Genomic DNA, 24,608 nt, shown 5'->3' with positions numbered 1-24,608 from the left:
AGTTTGGTTTCTTGTTTGTAAGAGCTATTGTATGTAGTGAGGGAAACATGAACAAGTGACCTCTTCAGGAATTATTTTGCACATTCACTTTGGAGGCTCTGTATTAGGGGGTTATCACTTGTGGGTGTTCCTGCAGCATTCGAAATAATAGATTTTATTACCTATGGCAAATAATGTGCCTGAAAGATGTGTGAGCTGATTTATTTAAAACGTCTGGAATGAGGAAATACTCTGCACTGACAGTTACGCTGCTTTTGTAGCAGGGTTTGATAAAGTGAATTGAAACTAAAAATAAGCTCATTCAATTTTCAAAGCAAAACAGTGTCCTTAGTTGGGCAGATCTGTTTGGTTACCTGGATTTTCAAAAGATGTCAGAATGTTCCAAGGGAATTAATTTGATGCCTGGGAATATCCATGAGGAGTGGCAAACACAGAAAAGCATGTAAAAAAATTTCATATATAAATTTTAACTTGAGTTTCCTAAAAGATGATAATTATTGTAATAATGATAGTAGTAGTAATAATAGTAATAGCGATAAGTTTTATGTGATTATACCAATTTTGTCAAAGGATTTTTAACTCTTTGCTAATTTGGTTCAAAAATACAAAGTTTCAGCAATCTTGTGAAAATCAGAAACTGTGAAGAGACACCTTAATGTGCTCCCAGAGAACAGTATTTCATGTGGCAGTAGCACACTTGTACTGACAGTTGTCACGTGTACTTACAGACCAGACAGAGCTTATCCTGTCTCTTTTGCAGGGTGTCAAAGGACTGTGGATAGGGGATGAAACAATGAGGGTGCTGGGGGACGGAGAAGCTCAGGGTAACAGAGATGGAGCAAATTTAGGGATCAGACCCACGGATTTTTAGAAAAATGTTTTTCATTATTTCTCTGCTTATAAAACAGCGTGTTAAGAAATATATTGTTTCACCAGATGCTGGTTTTGGATTCCAAATAACAGTTAGAGCTGAAAAAGCCAGGAGATTTAAACAATAGATTATATAAAAGTCCTGCAAAGCTATTATTCTGGGCTAATTTCAGTAAAGTTACAGTTTTTATACAAGTTTCTTCTAAGGAATGATAAAATGAGCTGGTGATGTGTCATCTTGATATTGAATAAAATCTGACATGATATTATGCACAAAAACACATCAAGAACATAAGTCTTCTAAAAACGATAGCTTGTTTTCTCAGAGGCGTAATACAGCATAGTTTTTTGCCAAATCACCTCAATAGGCCCATCTCACTCTTCTATGGCTTATATTTTCTTATCTGTGAAAAGAAATGCTGTTATAGCTGTTTGGATTAAGTAAAGCAATAAAGAAGTACCAGTTTTCTGTAACAGTTTTATGATAGATGAGGGGAAACATCCGATGATTTCCTAAAATAATAATGTACATAAATTACTTTTTTTGTTATTGTTTTGTGAATATCATTGAAGATGGAGATAGAGAAACAGTGAAATATTTTACCTGGTAAGTAAATAAATAAAAATCTGTATCATCAGATGACCTTGAATGTGAAAGATCTGCCTGAGGAAACAGGTCTGTTACACAATACGAGGTGTGAGAGGATGGCAATACTAAATTTTCCTCTATTTGCAACAGTGTGTCTGGAGTAAAATTATTTAAGTCAGGTGTTCGGAGGAATGAATAGGTGACTTTAAATTTGTGCATTTAGTAAACTAGAGTGCTGCTCCTCTTGTTATATTTCAGTGTTAAATGTAAAGACACTTTTTTCTTATATCCAACAAATAGCCAAATAAAAGATTTTACTTATAAAATCACCCACAAAATTCTGATTTGTCAGCGGTGCTTACCTTTGCTTGAAGGAAAGTACCATTGCTTGATTGCTAGAAATATTTTAGCACTTCACCTGATGTACCCGCCCTAAGTTTAGGGCTGATAATACATTTCCTTGCTCTGAGAACAAAAATGGTGGAAATACCATTACCACTGGTCAGCGGGTAATAACATACCAGTGCAGAGGAACCTGGTGCAAAAGGATGGTGAGGGCTGGTCCTTGTGGTATAAGCACCAGGCATGAGGTGTGAGATGGTATTTACGTCAGACACTCCCAGACACATCAGGATGTCTCACTAGATTCATGTTGGACTACCAGAGCATCTCTTCCAGCAGAACGGGAAATTTCTGTGCATAAACTCTCCTTGCTTTTCTTTGCTAGAGTGTCACTCAAAAAAGTGTGTACCTGGGATCCACTTGCTCTGTTTTTATTTTTTTGCCCGGAGATTTGCCTTGCTGAGCTGAGAAATACGTATGACTTATAGTTGAAGATTGTCGGGTTTTCTGCAATAGCAGTGTCAGGTGGCAAATGCTGATTACACGTGTGGAATTGTGTCCTTAGAAGAAGTGATGAATTCCTACTTAAATCTCCAACTCTCTTTAAAATCAAGTTAATACCATAAATCATTAATATCCCCTTTTATAGCTGAAGAAACAGGCCTTGACACCGGAGTTAAATCTAGGTCTTCCAGCGATGTGAAGACTAACATTGTCACCAGGGCAAGGTATTCACTCTTGCATTGTTTTCCTGTCTCTCTGATATGTCAGTGATACGTTGGAGCTTTGTCTTTAGATCTCAAAGTCCTTGCAAGAGAAGCAGACAAGTACCCAGCAGCTTAATTTTACATTTAGTGTAATTAATCGCACTATTTGAAGCATTTTTTTTTTTCCCTGCTGGGGTTCCATTTGAACGTTTTGGCGGGGGGGGGTGTTTGTTTGGGTTTTTTTTTAAATGCTTTCTATCAAAGAGGAATGGAAGTGTTCTGGGAAATGCTGACTGTGTGGCTTTTTATGGGATTTGGCCATTTTTAAGAGATTTGGCCACTTACATGTAATTTAGTGATATTCTAGGGATTATTCCTCCTCTCTCTTATAATTACCCTGGCAAATCCCAAGTTATCCCATAAATAAAAGATTTTCAGGAAAACAGCAGATTCATCCTATTGTGTTAAACACAAACACCCTCCTTTCCTGAATCAAGAAAGAAGAAATGCAGTGTCTTCCTCTAAATACACACTTTTTTTTTTTTTTTTTTTTTTTTTTGCTGCTTTTAATTTTCACTTTGGTTCATTTCTGCAGTTACTTGAGTTGTATCAACAATTACAAAAGAAGAAAAAAAACCCCGCAGCCGTTTTCAGCGCTTGTTGTTCTTGGCACAGGATCAGTTCTGGTGTCCAACTGGTAGGACCTGAAACTTGGTGCTTAACAAGTGCCTGTAGTCAAAACAGTTGGTGTGTGCAAGTGCTGATCTGGTATTTGCTGCGGCAGGTCATCTGCCTGATTTTTTACCGTGTGCAGAATACCTAATCACGTTGCTGTGTTTCTCTGACGGCATCTGTGGCAATCTGAATCGTTTCACGTTCCAAAAGTACATGTTTACAGTCGTCGTAGAATCAGATTAAGTTGGCAGCCTGCTCCTCTCTGTAAGTGGCTCAGTTTACATTTCTTCTTCTAGCAAGATGTTTTGCATAATTTTGCTGATCCTACTCACTGGTAGACTTTGTGAAATGGAGAATCGTTTTGGTGGGTTTATGTCAGAAAGCGAAGCTTGTGTTTATTGTAAATAAACACCAGCAGAACGGTGGTTATTTTAGCACTTGATAATTTCCCAATTATGTCATTTGACCTGGAATGAAGCTTGCGATTGTCGAGCTGCATTTTATGCAGTGGATCAGTCCGGGGGTTTGAGCTGGCAGTTTATTTCCTTTGTCAGTTTACAAGAAGTATCAAAATGAAACCGACTGTGCTGTTTCCTTTCCAGTGCGCAGCGCAAGAAGGGTGGAACGGTTTGTGGATATTATTTCCAAACTTTTTCAGCTGGACTTGGAATAGTGTTTTGTCAAAAAAGCTGGTAAAGTTATCCTTCGGTCTTGCAACGTTATGCTGTAGTTTGCTAGCATCAAATCCAAGTTTATTTTTGCTTAACCTCACGTACTGGGTTTTGTTAGGTTTTTTCAGACTGTGGCTGCAAAATGAAAGTGCTTACAAGGTGTTTATGAACTCTTGTTATGAACCAGCTGCCAGTTACTGCAGGATGACACATTTCTGCAAGCAGTCTAGTTGTTCAGTTTTCTGGTCGCTGGCTGTCGCTTTTCGGGCATGTGTGTTTTTCTTCTGTTTTGGTTTTATTAGAATTAATACCAAGTACATTTGCAAACTTTGAACCGGGATCAGTACAAGGTGGCAGGTTTCACTTACTATTTACTGAAATTGTAAGTATCCATTGCTCAACTTTGCATAGTGAAGGACTGTGCAACAAAACACCTCAGGTTATACTAGAAAATAGAAAAACTGTAATTTGTGCATAGGTGGTGTATGGAGTTACCATAAGTAACATCTTCATCAACAAGACTGTGATACGTTACTGGAAGAGAGTCACGTTGTGGATGAGATACTGAACTTCATTACCATCTGCTTAAATACTGTAAATGGGGAATAACAAACAGTATTCATATTGTGTTAAGGGCAGTCAGATCAGTTACTTTATGCTATTTTAAGTAAAAGGGCTATGAACTCAAGGGTTGTGATGAATACAAGCTTAAAAAGAGTTTTATTATTCTGTAAATGTTTACTAACAGTAAATAACTTTCTTTCTGGGTTTTAGCAATTATATTTTGTTTGTTTTTACCAAGTGTAATACCAAGCCAGAATCCATAACACTGGGTCTCTGAGTTATTCGTGGGTCAACCTAAAATTGATTTTTGCTTTAGGCCTCTTGTACGCAGGAAGTCGGATTGTGCTAAATGAGAGTAATGTTTCAAAATGACTGGTGCTGACAAAGTTCTAGTGTCTCTCTTCTGACAGCGTTAGAGGGATTTTTTTGTTTTGTTTTGTTTCAACTACCTGCAAAAAAATACTCAAAAGACCAAAAGCATATCTTCCTCTACGCTCTAGCTGTATCGTGACTTTTTTCCTTTGCAATCTTCTGCGTCTTACCGATGGAGAAGTCACTAACTGTGGGCAAAAACTGTTCACTTGATTTGATCAATTTTGAGCAGCGCATGTTGGGTAAGGATGGATGTAGGTGGGATATACTAAGAAATGTTTTTTGTTTGTAGTCCAAATTAGAGATATCTGCAGTTTCAGGATATATATTAAAAGATCTTTGGGGGTCCAAAACTACTGCAGTCCACCTGGAAACATATGGTTGACATATTTTACTGGCAACATATTGACTGTTGTGTCGCTGTCTGTAAAGTTTGCTGTGAGCTAAGCGACTGCTTGATCTTGTGTGAGAGTCGAGGCAAAAATTCGAGAAGAGACTTTGTACTCAGAATGTGGTTTTGCCTCTTTCCCACACGCTGTGCTTGTGGCTCTGGAGCTCATGTTGCCTCTCTATTGCTTTGCTTTTTTGCTTATGATTAGAAGGAGATGTGGCGTTTCCTGCAAAACAGCTGCTAGTATTCCCTGGTGACCCGTCAGAGAGGATCCAGTGGAATTACAGATTCAAAGGCAGACCTAGAGGACTTTGGCAGCTGCAGCAGAGGTTTTGGGGAAAGGTAGGGGGCTGCATTGTGTAGGATGCAGGAAGGAGGATTAGAAATGGAGTACAAGGGCATGGGAGAGAAGCTCTGGAGATTCAGGGACTGTTAAGTCTCCAACAACATAAGGACTTCACATCTACAAACAATTCAGATTTGGCTGAGAAAGTTGGACTATATCCATGTTTCCATAGGACGTGGAGAATCTCCTGGAATAGTTTAAGATCGTTTGCAATGCTACTGATGCAGAGTTTGCAATGCACATTAGGACGATATGTAGCATTGGGCTTTTAGACTCTTGCCACTAACTAGAAAAAATAACAGGTATTGATCTGAAATTGATTATTTAGACAGTGCAGTTCATTCAGTGAGAGAGTGTTAAACTTTCCTCTGAGATTAATGTCATTAATACATTAACTGTTTGACAGCAGAAGTCACATGCTGCTTGTCACTTGCTGCAGTGGCTGCGCTGAGACAGCTGAGAGGTTGCAGAAGGATTAATGTGGTAAAGAGGATTGTAACTTTGATTGTGTTCTCTCTGCTCTTGGATTTGACAGCAACTGGTATTTAGAAACAAAACAGAATATGTGTTGTTATTTATGTGGAGTGTAAATATCCATTTGGAAGTATTTAAATGAATCAGAAAAGTTCTCTTTCGTGTTTTAAACTTGAGCACACGTTCATAGCATTGCAGGCTTCTGCACAAACTGAAACGCATGTAGAATTTAGGTTAGTATCTCATGAGTGATAACTGGCTTTCTAGTTGCCTTGCAGGATTTTTTTTCATTTTTAGGGGCAAAAATTTTCATTCTACTTTAGGTTCATTTACGTCCAGTGACTATGCCACTTCTGTATGTAAACAGGGACAGCCACGTCCACAGCTGTGCGTGTACAAGTTCACCTGCCCTGCTAGATCTAATCTGTCTACACATGAACTGCAAATGAGTGTAGAAATTTTTACACAGATGGCTGGTTGTCTCCTGAATGTGTTAGTATGTGAATATCTGATTTTATAACAACTATTTGATGTGCAAATGTCTTTTATTCACATACTAATTTATTACATAGGCTGTATAATAACAGATTCCTATATTGTGTGTAATTCCTTGTAGATATGTAAAATATGAATAGACAAATTAGTAGAAATTTTTAAAAAACAGATGTGAGCAGGAAACTCAGTTTGATAGAGGAGCACCACCACCCTGGTTTAAGCAGTTGATTTTGAGAGCTGACAGCCTGCTTGCTTTGTCATGTATTCCCATTATTTCTCTTTGAAACTTATTACCAATGTCTAAGTCTAATTCGCTACCGTAGACGTAGTAAGGAAGAAGGAAGCGAGAGGCAACCTAATAGTTCTTGAGAATATATCAACATTTAGTTATGATTTATGCCCCCACCATTGAGTTTTGTCTATGAGGTTTCACGCCTTTGGCAAGTCCAGCCTCCTGCAGCCCTGCTTGCCCAGCTCAAAAAAAAAAAAGTAGTTTTCTGACCCCTTGGAAGGAGTTACTCTTCCCGCTTTCCACTGTGGCCCTACCTGCAAGGTCTTGCTGCCATCTTCTCCTGCTGACACTAAAGTGACGTTCGCTTTTGTGAGTAAATGTGCAGATTTTACCCGTCCAAGAAGTGTCTGAGAACACTGATGGTTGTGTGGCACTGGCTATTTACGTTCTTCCTCCTGTATGGCTTTACAGTGGTCGTAATTCCCATTTTGCTTCTAGGAAATTTCAAGAGAAGCTGAGTAATGCTTCTAATTCTCAAATACGTATCAGAGTCTGTTTAAAACATGGAAGACTTTCTGTAGCCATGTTTTGGGGGAAGAGGGGAGTTTGAGGAGATAAAAGGAAAGACCAAATATAGGAGTTGGTTCTGATCACAAGACTGCCCACCAATCTGACACACTCAGGTAAAATAAGTAATCTGTAATCTTTTCCTTCCCTATCTTTTAAGTAAACATTTACTTAAAATAGTGGGATGCACTTTTTACATTGTCATGTCACAACAGTGCCTCTTCCACCATTTTCTATGTTACAATAAAAAATCCAAAGTTAATGTACTGGTTTGCTTTTGGAAATCAATAAATTGAGAAATTGAGTTGTCTAGGAAAAAGCACCAAATATTTAGCTTGAATAAAAATCCAGTGTAAAGAGACTGTTAAAAAATAACTTGCTATGGCATGTGATACTTAGATGATTTTAACATATAATTTTAGGTGGTTAGTATCTTGAATGTCCGTCTTTCCGGAAGATTAATTTTAATAACAGAGTAGTATATTTTACTTCCAAATATATCCATAGGGGTGATATTGAAGACTCAGTTTACAGTGGCAGTCAGTCAGTCTTGAGAAAACCTGTAGCTGTGGTGAAGATTGGAGTAATTAATCCTGAATTTATGTAATTTGTGTATGGAAAATGTGGGGGTTTTCCCAAATTTCACTTTATATACAGCTTGGTTTTGTTGGTTACATAGCAGTTCCTTTTCATCAGTCCTCAAGTAATTAATGGGAAAGTTGCAACTGTTTATTAAGCTAATTTAAATTAAGTAGTTGCTGAGAAGGTTGGTGAATCTTGAAACAATTACTATTACTTAATGAAATAAATACTCTGTGAATGCAACTCTGCATTTCAGAGGCAGGTGCGTAGCTTACACAGTTGTTGCCACAAATGTGAGGTGAAATGAATGTAAATTAACTGCATCCTGCAAAGGACTTTTAAAGGCAGAGGCTGCACGCTGAGATGTGTGGTGGGGTGAAAACTGGCAAATGCTGGTTGGCATTTGGGGGGGTGAGGGAACGTACTTTTTGTATTTCAAAAAATTTAAGACTGTTTCGTTCTTCAGTTGTAGGAGAATCTGGAGAGAATTTCAGCATTTGTAATTAAAGCTGTGAAGATATGGAAGTGCTTGATCTTTAATAGAAAATGCCTTTATTTAGTCATTGGAGATCTAATAGAAACAGTTCAGAATATTCTTCAAATTTTTTTTAAGCATTTCTCTCTGTTCTTGAGGTATTCTTCTATTTCAAATTAATCATGGATGAATCCTTCGGCTACTGGCAAGTTTTTACTTGTGAGGATGCCAGACAAATTGTCATGTTTTGATTCTCTGTGGGAAAATTTTTCTTAGTTATCCTTGAAATATCAAACTAGCGAGCGCAAGGTTCATGATGTAAATACAAAACCTTCCCTTGCGGCAGCAGGTCGCTGTTGCTTCCTTAACCTGCTTCTGGCTGATGGGACGATGATGTGCAAGCTCAGAGTAGCAGCCACTTGGACTCTTCAAGTTAAGTGCTGAAGGCTTTAGACAAGGGAAGTTTGCTGCGTACTGAAGGAGAAACTCCAGCTTGTCCGAAGTTTTCTGTCTATAATTACATTACGCTTGCTGCATTTGATTACTGTGTCAATAACAGGGGTACCTGGCTCATCCCTGCCGTGGAGGATTTTGGTGCCGGAGTGCCAGCAAGCCGGAGTCAGCTGCAGCTGACTGGAAAATTCCTCTTCCCCCAGCCCGCCTGTGCTGCCCACTGCTTCTGGCTGGGGAGCACTGGGGCTGGCTCGCTGCAGGGTGAAGGGGTTGGGGAAAGGGTGTTCCCGCAGATGGGGCGACAGGGCTGTTAAGGATTTATAGCACCTGTCAGCAAAAAACAACTCCTGTCTCTTGTAATATTTTGTAGTTGTGGTTAAGTTCACAGCACCAAGCCCATTGCTTGCAGCACGCTGTGATCCAGCTGGCTGGCCAAGCACTAGCACTTCTCCCCTGGAGAAGTATATAATTTGTAAAGAATGGTCAAATACCTTCTTAAAGCAATCTTTTTTATTTAACAATATCAGGGCTAGGACATGTCGCTTTTAAAAAATTTTAATAATAACCAGCCCCAATCAATTTACTGAAGTCTGTCTGTCCTGAAGCCTATTCCCCTGTTGCGGGGTCAGCAAGGCCTTGCTTTTTGCAGTACTTAAGAGGGCTCCTGTGTGAGCGTGAACAGTGCTTACACAAGGGCCTGACCTCTAGATGCAATGTTTGTAACTGATATATAAACTTCCTGCTTTTTTGCACTTGCCATTTGCTCTGTGTGGAAAAAAATAAGCTTTTACCTTGACTGGTGCTTGGAGATAACCTCCAAGCTACGAACCAGGCAGAGCCTGCCTCTCTGGAAGGGCTGGAAGCGGTAGACCTTATTATAGCTACTTCTCAGTCTTCTGGTTGTTTTCCTTATAGCTTCCCATTAAACCTGAAACAAGATAGTCATAAAGTAAACTGCCCAATAACCGGGTCACATGAATTCTTCATAAACCTTTACAGAAACAATCTCATGTCTGTCACAGAGTATTTCGCGGAGTCTTCTGAGCTGTTGTTACATACTCTCCTCTTCCTTCTTTATGTGAAAGAGCTGGGACACCTGGTGTGCCTCACACAGATGCTGGTGGTTGCTTATTGCTTAAAAAATGGTTTGACATTTCTTGGTTAAATTTTCTGGTATATTATTAGCATTTATTTTACTATTTTTTACATTTTTCAGAGCACTTCACAGAGTTGATTTTGTTTAATTATCATTTGGCTTGATTACATTCACAACAGTAATGAACTGGTGTTCTTTGGGAGTGATGAAATCTTTGTAACTAGCATAGTGAGGAACAATTTCCTCTTCCCTGACTTCTTTTTTTATTTTTCTCTTTGAGCCTATGAAATGCTGTAAAGTTTATTATTTTTCCATTACAGAACGAAGACACGGTTCAATGTGTAAACCTTCCCCTTCTCCAGCTTCTCCAGCCTGCAATTCCAGGGCATCCCTAGTACAGATGAAACCGAAATCCTGTATCAGCGGCCATAACCCTGTCAGCAGCAACTCAAAGCCATTCAAAACGCCCAAAGACAATCTACTTACCTCCAGTAGCAAACAGCACACAGTCTTTCCTTCAAAAGTATCACGGGATAAACCATGGTAAGTACTAAAATAATAGTTACTGAAGATTTTGGTGTTCAAAAAATAAGAGTATCTATTTCAGAGTCATCAAAAAAATCTGTATTCTCCTCTTACCTAAGTTTACAGCTGAAGCTTCTACATTTCCTAAGGGAGGAAACTGGGATGTTTTTAAATTAAAAATATACATATATACGTATATATATATATATATGAAGAGGAAAAAAGACTGGATTACTTTTGTGAAGTTCCATCAAATGTCTGTTTTTCTAAGATGCACATAGGAAGTTAGATATTGACCCAGTTTGCTATCTTTAAGGTCCATCTTCCATTACAGTATCAGCCCTTAGAAATGATGCTTTTAAACTGTAGGATAATTTTGGAAGAGTTCTTAATATTGGCTTAACTGATGTTCATGAAAACTTACTGGTTTTAGTAATTTATCTTCAACAGCAGCTGCTCTTGGGGCTCATTGTGTATTTTGATAATGTTTGATGCCTTATAAGAAGACAGAAGAAAATTCTGGCTGCAAAAATCACTATTTTGGGGGAGTCTTACATCATGTACTGTGATATATATACACATAGAGGCTTTGAGACTGCCAGGCCCATCCTCCCCTGACTGTGATGATAGCAACAGAGTTGCAAAAATGTAAATGAGAGCAGAACTAGGTCACTATTTTATCCCATAAGAAACTGTTTTGTCTTTAGTTATCTACAGAAAAGATGCTTTGTGATTAGGTCACTAGGTTGGTGACTCAAGAGATCTGGGTTCAGTTCCTGGTTCTGCACAGGCTACTGTTACGACTTAGTCTCCTCGGCCTCAGTTCTGTGTCTGTAAACTTGAGATAGTAGGACTTCCTTTTTCTTAAGTTTTAGCTACTTATTGTGTAAAGATCCTTCCCTTTTATATGTAATACCTAGCATAATAAGGTCATGATATTGGGTAGCGTTTCTGGATGCAACTGCCTTAAAGCAGTAAATAATCTAATGCAAACCATTTGCTCATGAGACAAAGCATAAACTCAAATTATTTTAAAGTGATAGCTCATGTTTTCTGCCTGAAACATGCAGTAGTTGGTATGATTTTAAAGAGAGCAGCTTCTGCCTAGCTGTAGAATTTATCTTGCACTGGAACAAATGATCAATATCTAATCTTCCTATAAATCTGAACCCACCATCTCTATAAGCATGATGAGCATTGTGGACAATTGTGGTATATAATTCTGAAAATAGAAAATCTAGATGTTTAGGTTACACACACAGATGAGAAAGAGGCTATTCTAGTTAAGGTGTAAACGCCTCATTTACTATGTAAAAAAAATATTATTGACTGAATAGTGACCTTTTCTTCTGAATGTTGGAGAGGAATTTTATACGAGAGAGGATTTTTTTTTTTTTTTTTTTAAGTCTAATTAAAAGAAAATCGGAAAGGACTTTAGAGTATTAGACTATAAACCTGTTTCTCATCCTAGTGTTACAGACAGCAATTTACATATCCACATTTCAGCATAGTAACTGAATCTATAAACAATATCTTCCATTCTGGCAACAGATGGCATTCCGTCAGTCAGCAAAAGCTGGAAGGGAACAAAATAACTGAGCATTTCAACCAATCCCTTTTCCCTTTATTGGGAACATCCCAAACATTTACTGATGATTAGCAAGGTAGATTTAGCTGTTCAAAACTGTTGTACTGCTCTGTTAATACTTTGGCAGTGAATATGTCAGTAGTTGTACCTGTGAATTAACCGATTCTTGCAGCTTTCCTGGGAGATAATACTGTGGTTTTGTTTGCCAGTGGTGAAAAATAGGGCATACAGTAGTTAAAGATATTTTAATTATCACATAACAAATCACAAACAGTCTAAAGTGGAGATCAATGAAACTGTCTTTCAAAATTTAGTGTTAAGTGCCTTAGATTACATGACCTGTTAAAGAATAAAATCAGTCTGATAATCATCACAGGTTATAGAGAACTGACAGCTGTTACAGAAGAAAATGTTTGTTCCTATTCCATTAGTGGATTATAATTTTTATTTAGAATTTTAGAAAATATTCAGCAGGTCTGATTTTCTTAAAGGAGAAATTATTCATAAAATTTATTCTTTTTTAAGATTATATCTTCCATTCAGCTGTCTGTACAAGCCATAGAATTTCATCCACTTACCTTTTAGAAAGAAATACTCAGTTGACACAAATACATTTGTCTCAAAAATGCAGATAAAATTCATCATGTATCCAAGCATGTTGTGGTTTATCATCCTCAAAAGCTTCCAGTTATTCAGTGCTTTTGTCTGTTACATTGTAGTCTCATACCACAAATACTTACTTGATATAGGTTCTTCTGGACAGTTATCAAATTAGCTTAATTCAGGAATTGTATCACTTTTAATGATTGCTTCCCAGACCTGGAATAACCTTTGTTGTGCTTGCCTGATTCTTTTATACAGCATCTCTTTTAAATTTTAGCTGTTACAATTAGTAGTACTATTTCAGCAATGGCCTCTGCAACAGCATGGCCCAGTAGATCTGTCTGTTGTCATGCCTGCCTGCATGTAGACCCAACTCTTCTGTTAAGTCAATATAGTTTTGGTTGAGTCATCATCTTAAACACTGACCGAGTAGCTCTTTCTCTTCTTCACATCCTGTGTTGTTGTAAGATGTGCTGCAGATGCTCAGGTTGCCCCTCGCCTAATGCTTTAAAAAGCATGATCAGAATGATCAGATGAAAGAGATCTGGAACTGTTTCATTTTTGTAGCCACTGTTTTAATACTTCCCTTCTTGTAGTTGGAATATGAAGGATTATTGTGAATACATCATCCAGAAATATCTGTGAGCTCTGATTTTTTTCCCCTGTATCTCTCTAACGTCGTTGCTATTAATACAGCAGTGCTTAGAGACTGGAGCGGTGCTGGAGCACCACTATGGTGTGCACAAGATAAATGCAAACCATCATTTTCTGAAGCTTGCAGCTGAGGTGGTAAGAGGTATAGCAAAAGGCTAGAAAACAGAGAGAAAAAGGCAAAGAATAAGATGATTGGTGGTAATAACAATAATAATGAACAAGCAATCATAATTAATAAGACTAGCCCAGACACCCTTCATAAAAGGCATTCCTGTGGCCAGGAACTCTCTCCCTCACTGCTGACCTGCCCAAAGGATGGCACTTTGCTTGCCATGCCCCAGCGCAGCTTCTGAGTGCTGCCATGGAGGATTTTGGTGCTGTGATGCTACAGGGCGTTCATTTGCACCCATCCGTGATCCTGAGGCAGTGTAAAATTGGGGTAGAGCGATAAAGTAAGCTAGCCCTGAGACACCAGCTGCAGCAAGTCTCCTTGATCTCTCTCCATGAGGATTAGCCATTGCCTGCCAGAAGTTCTGAAAATTAAGAAGATGAGATGAAACTTATGTGGGTTTTATCAACATGTAGAAAACTGACACTCTTTCTGTAAACAGAAATAGGATCACAAAGGTATACCTATGGGTAATAATTTAAAATTTATAATGTCACTTTTCAAAGGATTTTTTTTTTAATCATCTCTTAGTCTTTATTTCTTTGTGTTAGGAAATACCATTACTCATACTGAGGTTGAGAAAGTGAAGCTAGTCAAGATTTAAGGGTATTCCTAATGCAGCACGGACTTGGAAACAAAATTCAGCAGAGTAAACTTGGACCACATATTCTAACACTAAATCACAAATACTTAATTACACTATAGAGGCAACCCCAGCAATGTAGAATAGAGCAATGTTTTATGTTTTTAAATGTTTGTGAATTTCTTTTCTCACAAACTTGAAGAGAGTTGAATGAGTGGCTGAGATTTTAGAATGAATATAGTTATGAATGACCAAAAAAACCCCCAGCAAAATTACTTAACAGCTGGGAAAAATAATTTTTAAAAGCCTGAAGAAAGGAAAACAGAGGTAATAAGGAGCTCCAGGTACAAGGAGTATTACATACTACAGTTATTCTTCTTGCTTGGGAATGACAGTGACAAGCAATAGCTTGGAACTAAAAAAAATTGCCACAAGATACTTAGAAGGGAAATTCACTCTTGTATTGGGAGTTTGTCACAGGTTCTGCTGAATGAGTGGTTAGAACAGAATAGAACAAGACAGAATAATTTCAGTTGGAAGGGACCTACGATGATCATCTAGTCCAACTGCCTGACCAAGAACATGAGAAAACAGAAGGAAATAATTAATCTTATCTGAAAAAGAGAATGAGCTTTTGAAGCCTGTCATGATCAAGCACTTTGTGTAGCCCTCAGTTATTTTTGTAGCTTTTTTCTGGTTCCCTTCTAATTCATCAACATTGGTATTGAACCACTGGTCAGCAACACTGGAAGCCATATTCCAGTATCAGTATAACCAGGGATGTGTGAAAACTAAATTTGCTTCTTAATCTTACTTGCCATATCCCTTTTTTAATATAAGCATAACAATACAGTAAAAGCTCATATTGCTTACCCACTGTAACCACTAAATATTTTTGTCACTATTTTCCAGTATGTTGTTTCCCCATATTTCACTGCAGACTGAATAGCTTGTTATTTCATGTGTAACTTTACATTTGCTTGTATTAAAATATCTTTTTGAATTAATGAGCTTTACCAAACACTCCATGCTACTTTTTATAACTGCCTTTGTCTCTTCATTATTTAGTTTCCCTCGATCCTGATTCCATCAGCAAATGTTATCACCAGTAATCTTATATTTATTTCTAAAGATCAGTGAAGTTTTCAGTAATGTCAGACTTGGTAATGATGGCTAAAAAGTTCCCCTAGCAAGCACCCTTTTTGAATCATAAATCTCTGAAAAACTAGGTCTTAATTTTATGTTGTTTAACATTTGCTTTTAAACTGTTCTTATTTTTGTTTTATAATGCCTTTCAAAAGTTGGAACATTTTCACATTTATCTTTGTCAGCTTAACTGGTAACTTCATCAAAAAGTGAAACCAGATTTCTTTGCCAAGATCTGATGTTCAGCAAAACCATGTGAACTAATTGTTTATCAGTTTATTTTTATTAGCTTTTTCATTATTTCTTCCAAGACATTCTGGTTTGGGTTTTCAGTGTGGATGCAACAGCAGCACTCAGCTAGCTTCTCTAAGTTGCCAAATATTCCAAGATTCAATTAGAAATTAATATGCTGAGGCCCAATATCTCTCCGACTTTTTTGGAACTCATGGCCACATTATCCAGATTTGCTTATGTAACAGAAATGATTTTTCAGCTGGCACTTTACACTTACTGAGGGAATCAAAAAAACATTTTTATCTGATTGGAGTCCATTCTCATGCTTCCTTCTTAGTATAGAAGAAATACTGAACGTTTCTGTCACTTTTCCATCGCTAATAACTATTCTACTGTCCTTTAGGTAGATGCTGCTATTATTATTAGAATTTCTTTTGTAAAAAGAAGTAAACTTGTCTTTACTGAATACTGATTTTTCTCACCTATCTTTGGCAATTGTCTGTACTCCCATTTTTCTCATTTTTACTGGTTGTCGTGTGCCCTTCCTTGTTTTTTATGTTTGTTGCATGTGTTTTTCTAACTGTCCCGTTCAGCAGTTGTCTTTAATAAGTCTAAACAGGCTCTTCATTCAAAAATTATTTTTTAAATATAGTAAATAAGATTTAAAATCTTATTTTTTATTTTTCTAAGAAACTTTTTAAAGAAATCCTCAATTTTCACTCAAAAAAGTCAGTTTGGGAAAAGAACTTTCTTTAAACATCAAATATAAATATAAACATTTGTGATTTATTTACCTTTTTAGTCCTTAGTAGTTGACCATGGTCACTGGTCCTGTGGAGCTTCCAGTTTGCCATTTGGTTATTGACTCATCTTTATGCATTATGCTAAGATGAAACTAGAGCTCCTTAATGTTGAATGCAGTACCCACTTACTTTAAAAAAAAAAAAAAAAAGTGAAATTATCATCTGTAGCTTCTAAAATCTCAAATAATTTACTGTAGACTTCCAGGAGTCCCATAGAATGTTTGTCTTCAAATACTGGAGTGTTTTTCTTTTTTCTTCTGCATTGCAATGAAATGCATAATGAAGGTTGACTTGTTGATCTGTAACAAAACTAAGTGAAAATGTTCCCTCCCCCGGGCTTTTTTCATCCTTATGATCACAGTGATCCATCTGTATGTGCCCTAGGATTTGAGGTTCTGAGCACTGCAAAACAGAGAAACTTTTTTCATATTTTTTTATCAGTATTTTACTACTAGACCAGATAATACACTTGACCCTCTCACTGTGTATCAGTATTTTGAATTAATATAGATCTTAGAACCTGGGCATGAAGATTTGTTCATATGTTTTTACATAGTTTTTATCTAGTAAAACTACATGATATAGAGTAAAAAAATTCTTCTCTTTTCAGAAAATGTAATTGCCATCTGCTTAAAAGCAAAAAAAAATTAATTCCTACTCTGAGATACTGTAATTTTTGTCTGTCATTTAACTTAATTAATTCAGAGCAGTTTAAAAAAAGTAGATGCTCAAATCCTCTCTTTCATAGCTCCATGTTTGCCTTCATTGAATTACTTAATGCAATTCTGGGTTTGTGAATAAGTTACATTTTTTTGCTTAGTTACTGGCCAGCACTCTACATTTACTGCAGTTGGATCTGTATTCTGACTAGCTGACTGCTGTATTTGTGGTACCACAGGATATGGAAGTCTCATATAGTTTAATTCCAGCTCCAGAATATGTCTTGGTGTCTAAATCTTCTTTTTAGTTTTATATGCATATTGTTTATATCATGGTTCGTACATTTTTCTATGTTAAAATACCCTTAGAACAAAGATTAACAACTTTCCAGTATGGGAGAGTCCACTCCAGCCACACCAGCTGTACTTTCTGCTTAACATCTTCAGCAGCTACGGAGAAACAGAGGTTTTGTAGTAAGTAGCCCAGGAAGGTCAAGACTTGAGTTATTTTGGACCCTCCTTCCGGTGTTTCCGAAGGATGTCCCATGGACAACATCATCTCAAAGTCATCTTTTTCCGATTGTAGAAACTCCACACCTATTAACCATTCCTTCTGTAGGAAGAATGCAGCAAAGGTGCCATTTTTCAGACACGGAAGACTGAAATTATGTGAGACTTCTGAATGGGAGGAAGCCCCAAACCGTACAGCAATGTGCAGACAGGCAAATGTTGCCTGTCTTGGGATACTGACAACAGTGTGGTCTCTGGCAAGAAACTCTTCTTACCTGAATTGCAATATGCCAGCATACTTCAGAATATATACTGATTTAACAGCGGTTGTGTGTTTAACAAGAGTCACATGAGTAATGCACTTGTAGAAGCTCTGCACTACCATGCAGAACTACTGCAGTGATGTGCAAGAAACAGAATGTTCTTTGAGTACAGTTTGCTAAGGGGTAATTTTGCACTCTTTATAAATACATTTCATTTTACCTTTAAGCGTGTACATCAAGTTAAACCTTTAAGATAATAATAGATTAAAGAATGTCTGTGTTTTAAGAAGTTTTTCCTGTGTGGGACAGCCTTCTCAACTGTCACCTTTATGCTGGGGATTAAAATTACAGAGGTTAGCTTAGTTCTGTGCAATTCAGAAAGGAAAAGATAGTAATACTGTTAAGGAGACTCTCATGCTTCTAGATGAGGAATTTGGTTTACCTTTTAAACATCATCATTGCATTTGTATTTAAGAAAACTTATATTTCTTTTGTTTGCTCAGTGTGGAATAATAGTCTGAAAATTGTCATTTTTGCATGATCTGTGTGTGAATTTGCTTACAAGGCAGATAGTCAACTATCTGGCAAAAGCAACTCTTCAGGCACTGTATGGGAAGAACAGAGTAAGTGAGATGTTTTCATTTGCAGCCTCCAGTGAAACCTGGGCCTAAAGCTCTGAGAATTTTAGTTTTTTAAATTAATATTTTTTCTCTGCGTTTGTTGCAGTAAGGAGGGATGTATAATTTATATATTATATACCAATTGGTAGTCACAAGACATCCAATTTTGGAGTTGTTGGGTTGCTTTTTACCAAAGCAGCTCTTGTTGTTGGATATTTCCTCATGCACACAGGAGCCAGAAATGTTAAAATAATGTTGGAACTGAAAATCACTTGTCTCTATCTTTTTTGCTGCCAAATTGAGAAGGTAACATTTGCTAGTGTCACAAATAGGAGAAGTTAGTTATTGCAAACTTTAGTCTGAAAAGGGCCAACTAAGCTAATAATTATATTGGGAATTTTTATTTTTAAGTTCATAAGATTTTATTAAAAATACATTTTAGTAATGCTCAATTCATCAAGGATTTTAATACTTTTAAAGGGACTGCTATTAATATCTCTATGCTTGAAATCTCTTTTCTCCTTGTTTCCAGAACTTGTATGCCACTCAGACACATCTAGGCAAATGAATTATTTTTGTGTTTGTTTAAAAACATTAATATTGTTAGTAAACTACTTTGTTATCATAGGGAGTTTAGTACAGCATACACATATCTGATATGTGCTTGTGTTAAAGGCATGAGGCCATATGTAAGGGGATATGTTTTACTTAGTACCAAAGACTTACTTTGTTTATGAATAGTAGGGGACTGGATCTTAAAAAAAATACAAAGGTTCGTTTTCATAATCCTCTACATAGCCAGGCTTTACAGATGTCTGGTTTTGTAAACATTTGATTGAACAAAAATAGTCAATAATGGTACTAACTATTTCATTTTAGTCTGGTCTGAAGATACTGTGTCACTTGCATCGAAATTTTTGTATCTGTGGAAGGGGATTAAGTGACTGTAAATCTTTGGTACAGAAAATACAACTTGAAGATTTTTCTTTGGTTTTGCAGCGTTCCTGTTCCAGTAGTCAGTCTAGAGAAAATTCCTAACCTAGTGAAGGCAGATGGTGCCAACGTTAAAATGAATTCTGCAACCACTACCACCATCACCTCCTCCTCAGCCTCTTCATCCACCATACCTGCTCCAACTTTGGTTAAATCTGGTTTGACATCCAAGTCAGTGCCACCATCACCAGAGAAGATTCTGAACGGCAAAGGAATTGTAGCTCCATCAATAGACAAGAAACACCAAAATGGCACTAAAAGCAGTAACAAGCCTTACAAAAGACTTTCAGGTGAGTGATGTTGTAGTGCATCTTTTGAGGTAGTCTGCCTTTCTTCATTAATATTTCTATAGCTCAGAAATAATGTACTAATAAAATGCTGTAGCCTGGTTTTGGTTTAATTTTTTTACTGCAAGATGCCACTTTGCATATATGAAAAAGAAAGCTTTCACACTCCTAGCATGTGTAAAATATTTTCAAAGTACACATTCTGTTTAGCTTGAAATTAGTGTTTAATGCGTTTCTCAACTGGTCAAGAGGCCAAATATAAATTTTTAAGGAAGTAAATTCATTAAAACAGAAAGGCAGGCGGCTTCCTCAATCCATTATGTAATTGGGGTCTATTCACAACAAAAGAAAATGTGCCTTGGTTGGGTGACTTTTTATAGTCATGATCAAGTTGGAACAGTTGAGGTTTAAGACATTGGATTATCCACCAAGTCACGATTTCTTCAAAGAATCTTCTTTCTTGGTTTTAAATACTAGAAAATTCTAAGAAGGTACGGGAAATGCTGGAGAAATCTTAAAAGTCACAATTCCCTTCTACCCCTCTCCCCCTGCAATTCACACATGAGTGAAGAAGTTTGTAGTGTGGGGATCTTGATCTTTCTCGGGAACACAAGATGGTGGGGTTGAGGGAGCGACATTAAATGTGGAAATGCCCTGGATGGCCTTAGGCAGGGCAGTATTGAGGGTGTAGGTCCCCGTGCAAATCTGCCACCGAAGCACAGAACGCCCCATCGTGGGAGGGCAGAGGCTTCATTAGAAAGGTTGCCATCCATTGGGAGGAGGAATTATTTTCCATGGAGTTCCCCAGAAGTGACCCATGCCAGCTGTTGGGCAGCGAGTAGAGACTTTGCCCCCTAAAGCTGAAAACGTGTTTTTGTTCTGAATGAAAGGAAAGAAAGTGTTTTGAGGGATTTTTTTTTTTTTTTTTTTTTTTTTTTTTTTTTAAGCAAAAGTAACTGAGTCAAGTTTACGGCTTCAGAAGCTGTGCAGGGTCTATTCATCAGCTGGCAGTACTTTGTGATTTGGGCAGGAACTTCTTGTGTGTACTGAAAGGCTAATTTTGCTAATGGCAGCATGATCCTCATTAGATCGTCAGTTTGGCAGAAAGATAGTTCACATGATTTCTAAATGTGCACTAGTTATGAACCAAGTGTAAGTTGTACAAGATAAATGCTTTCATTTGCAGTTAAAGAGTGTGCCCCACTTTTTGACTGAATATCAGGGTTGGGTTTTTTTTTTTCAATTTCTCAAATTTGGCAGTTAGCCTGTGGTACTGCTACCTTGGCTTGATTCCAGACCAGTGCGAGGTGTTTGCTAGGGCTGTGTGGGGTATGGAACAACGCCATTGCCTTAAAGGATTCAGTACACTGATTGCTTTCTTAACTAGTTGAAGGTGGCATATAAGAAAACAGAACCATTGTTCATTTATAGCCTTCCACAAAATGAAAAAATATTACGAGAAAGTAGCTGATTAGGCTTTTAAACCTTACATTTCACGTGCTAAGATCCAATTTGTTATTCTAATAAAAGCTCTCTATATTTAGCAGTTAATTTAAAATATTGGTTTCTTTTAACCTATTATTTCCTTCAATGGTTTAGATGGCTTAATTTAGCTAATCAATTCTGAATTCCTACTTGGGCAATTGAAACTGATACTTTCTGAGATACTTGTTTTCCTCGTGTCACCACATACCACCGCAGGGCTGTAGGTGATACTCGTACCTTTTTTGTACAAGTGCTTGCTGAAACGTGTTCATAAAGGAGAATCATTTCTGCAGGGCCTTCCTTCGACTTGCTTGCTTTTTCTGTGGAGGTGACTCCATCACTATTCTGTCTCTAAGCTGTCACTTCCCGTGTCTTCTAGGCTAGGGAATGTTTCACTGGTGGAAATTTCTGCACAGGACTGTTTGAGTACTCCAATAGGCATTAGTTTATTTTTATATGGTTAACAAATCCACAGAACTGATACTTTTTTTTAAAGCTTCTCTGTCATTATCAGATTTAGAATCTGTTCAGTCTTGCTTCTACTGCTTCATGTATTGATGCAGCAACACAGTAATTTAGCGAAGATGCAAATAGGAGAAGTCCTGAGAGTACTCCTGAGATGAATTGCCTGTAGATTGTGTGTCACTATGATGGATTCCTCTCCATTACTATACAGGACTGTGCAAAGGCTGAGAAAAAGATCTTGGAAGGTCAATGAGATGATTATTTTAGATATCCCATAAATTTCATTCATTTCACATTAAAAGAATGAGACGGTGGCTAGGGGATTTAGGTTTCCCTCAGTCCACTGCTGTGGAACTGTACAGCTGTTAATTTTTGAAGCTCCTTAAATAGGTCTGGCCAGTTTACATACATGTTCTTTCCTTTTTAGCAACCTCCACTCTCTCACACCATTTCCCTGACTGTGGCTGAAGTTTGTTTTTTTTTCTTTGCTGAGAGCTGGTGGTTGTTTGGGTGATGAATGAACCTGCCCTCTTTTCAGGAGTGCTGTCATTGGTGAGAGAGAGGAAGCAGCTTGTGGAACCACAAAAGACAGTCTGTAGCTGCCCAGCATAAGTGGATCAGTGTTCCCTAGTAGCAAACTGGAAAAAAAAACCCAACTTTTTTTCCTAAATCTTCCTTAGTTCTTGTTCTCTTTGGGGTCAAGTTAAAGAATGCAGATGCCCGGTTACACCAAGAATCTCTCTTGTGTTGCAAACAGGAGTTTGAGACAATTCAGTCTTGGCCTTTCCTGTTCTTTCGGTGAGGTTAAAATGAATGCTCTTTACTTCGTCCAGTGAACGTGAAGAAGTGGAATCCATTCTGGAGAAATAGCTTTCTGAAGCTGTGCCTGTGCACAGGAGTCCAGGGATTCTCATGCTACACATTTCCTAATACAGAGGTAGTCAGAAGCTGCATGTCATTATTGATAAGAAGGTGATATCTTCATTTGATGTGTTGCCCAAACCAGGCACATCTGTAGCTGGCAATTAGATGTTCATGATTTCTCTGGAACAGCCATGCATGCTTCAGCCAGGAGAAGTGGTTCCCTATTTGCTTTCCTTGAGAAACAGAAAATACTAAACATGTTATTTTGTTCTTTGGTATTTGGCAGAGGCTTCCACTTTTTCTGACTATAATTCTCGATGTTGATTTTTACCTCTATATGTTTTCCTAATAACTGGCTTTGCTATTTTCAGTCCTGCAAGTCTTGCTTGGTTGGGACGCTCTTACTGACTAGTAGCAATCTGGATGCTTCCAAAGGGAGCACTTTTGATTTTTGAAGTATGTTTCCCTGTTGGTCTAAAACAGTCCTCGCTTGGTGACTTTCAGAACATGCTCCACAGCCTTGTAATTACCCTCGGGATTTTTCATTTGAAGGCATATTTATAAATCCATATAGTCTATTTAGTTTGGTTTTTAATTTGCATTGAAGGTTTTTAGACGGGTGATTCAGGAAACTATGATAGGAACATCATACACTCAAAACCCAGGAGTAATTAACTCCTTTAGTTCATGAACATGCGTTTTGATCCATTAAGTAGAAAAAAATGTTTATTATATTTAGTCATACACAGCTACTTTTCTGGTTATGTTGTGCTGTAAAGGCCACAGAAACTATAACTACTTGTGACAGATTTCAATCCCTTTGTAGATGTCACCAAAAATAAGTGCCAGCTGTTTTTTCCAAGCTCACTTTTTGGTATTTCTCTGCTAATAGGTCAATAACATAACCATTTAATGTTTCCTTTATCATTTTTAAGTCCATATAGCAGAATACATAAAACTGCTAATAATTGTGATATCTGGATGACAGTTCTCGTCTGATGTAGGCTACTTGGCATCATGTTTCTTCTTCCATAGAAGAACATAAAGCTGTTCTTGCTGTGATGCTGTCATAACATTGTAATATAGCTGTGAACTGCTGTCTTCATCTTAGCTCTGATTTGTTTGTTTATAAAGAATTTTTAGATCCTCAGATTAAATGTTGTATTTGAGTACAGGATGTTTATTATATCTGAGTGTAACACCACTGTATAGTTAAAATAGGCTTTGGCAAATAGTTTATATTCCACTATCAAACAAAAGCAAACCAGTCTGCCAATTAAAACATACAATGTCAAGGTATATAAAGATAATGGTAGATTTTTTTGGTGGCATAAACTAAAAAGAGTATGTCCATAGTTTTGATACAGCTCTGTAGTGCAAACCCTGAAATTATATTAACGTAACCTAAAGGAGGTGATGCTATCTGGTACATAAATACTAAAATATTAATGAAAGTGAAATATGCAAATACAGCATATTAAATATTAATGCACTTTTAATGTTAATCATTAGTAGAACTCATGTAAATGCCTTTTTTTAATAATCTCTGCAAACTTTAAACTCCATGCCTCCCTTCACTTAGGGAAATAAGAACTAACATGCACGTTATTTTTACACAGATTTAGGGGACAGATTTAGATGAATTTTGTTTTTAAAATGCCACTAGTAATCTTGTATTTACTTTTGAGACACCACAAGTTGTTTTTCAGAGTTTCCAAGTATGTCAAAGAAATGGTGTTCAAAGCACTTGTAATATTTAGTCTATATGTGTCTTAGCCAAACTCAGAAGCTAGATTTGCAAATGCTGAATTTCACGGCCTCAGAGGCAGCCAGCGTAAGAGAGGGAATTGAACTTGTGGGTATCTGGCTTGGTCCTCTGTTTGGGCCACTTGGCTGAGTGCAGCTCTGTAAGCAGACTTATTTCTATGAAGTCTGTGACTGAAATCCTGCTCTAAATAGTTTGAAACATGTAAGGACAAAAAAAAATGCACAACTGTACGAGTGATGCACGTGGCACTATTATGGGGTGCTGGGGTTGGGATCAGTGGTTCAGGCTGAGCTTGGTTGAATTAAGTTCTATCAAGCAAAAATTACAGCTACTCTGGTTAAAATTTCTGTAATAATCTATTTTTTCTCCTTTTTCTACCCCCATCAAACAGAAAGAGAATTTGACCCAAATAAACACTGTGGAGTACTGGATCCTGAAACAAAGAAACCTTGCACAAGATCGCTCACCTGCAAGGTATTTTTCTTAGA

General features: G+C 37.3%; 1 protein-coding gene across 12 annotated transcripts in view; it reads left to right on the top strand.

The window, feature by feature from the left end:
- The window catches only part of ATXN7L1 (ataxin 7 like 1), a 132,206-nt gene that overhangs the window by 76,672 nt on the left and 30,926 nt on the right, over nucleotides 1-24,608 (top strand). For 9 of the 12 annotated variants that reach the window (XR_005932321.1, XR_005932322.1, XM_030015952.2 and 6 more), the window contains 3 exons: nucleotides 10,222-10,444; nucleotides 19,258-19,541; nucleotides 24,512-24,594. Coding sequence is in view for 10 of the 12 variants with exons in the window: in XM_030015952.2 (XP_029871812.1) it covers nucleotides 10,222-10,444; nucleotides 19,258-19,541; nucleotides 24,512-24,594 (590 nt within the window). In the remaining 2 variants the exon portion in view is untranslated. Of the gene's footprint in view, nucleotides 1-3,228; nucleotides 3,448-3,789; nucleotides 3,876-3,905; nucleotides 4,237-10,221; nucleotides 10,445-19,257; nucleotides 19,542-24,511; nucleotides 24,595-24,608 lie in introns of those variants that run through there. The other 3 variants (XM_030015947.2, XM_030015949.2, XM_030015950.2) reach the window with 3 other exon arrangements.

Source organism: Aquila chrysaetos, chromosome 5 (genome assembly GCF_900496995.4).
Source record: "Aquila chrysaetos chrysaetos chromosome 5, bAquChr1.4, whole genome shotgun sequence".
Taxonomy (NCBI): domain Eukaryota; kingdom Metazoa; phylum Chordata; class Aves; order Accipitriformes; family Accipitridae; genus Aquila; species Aquila chrysaetos.
This window is presented reverse-complemented; position numbering and strand designations above follow the sequence as displayed.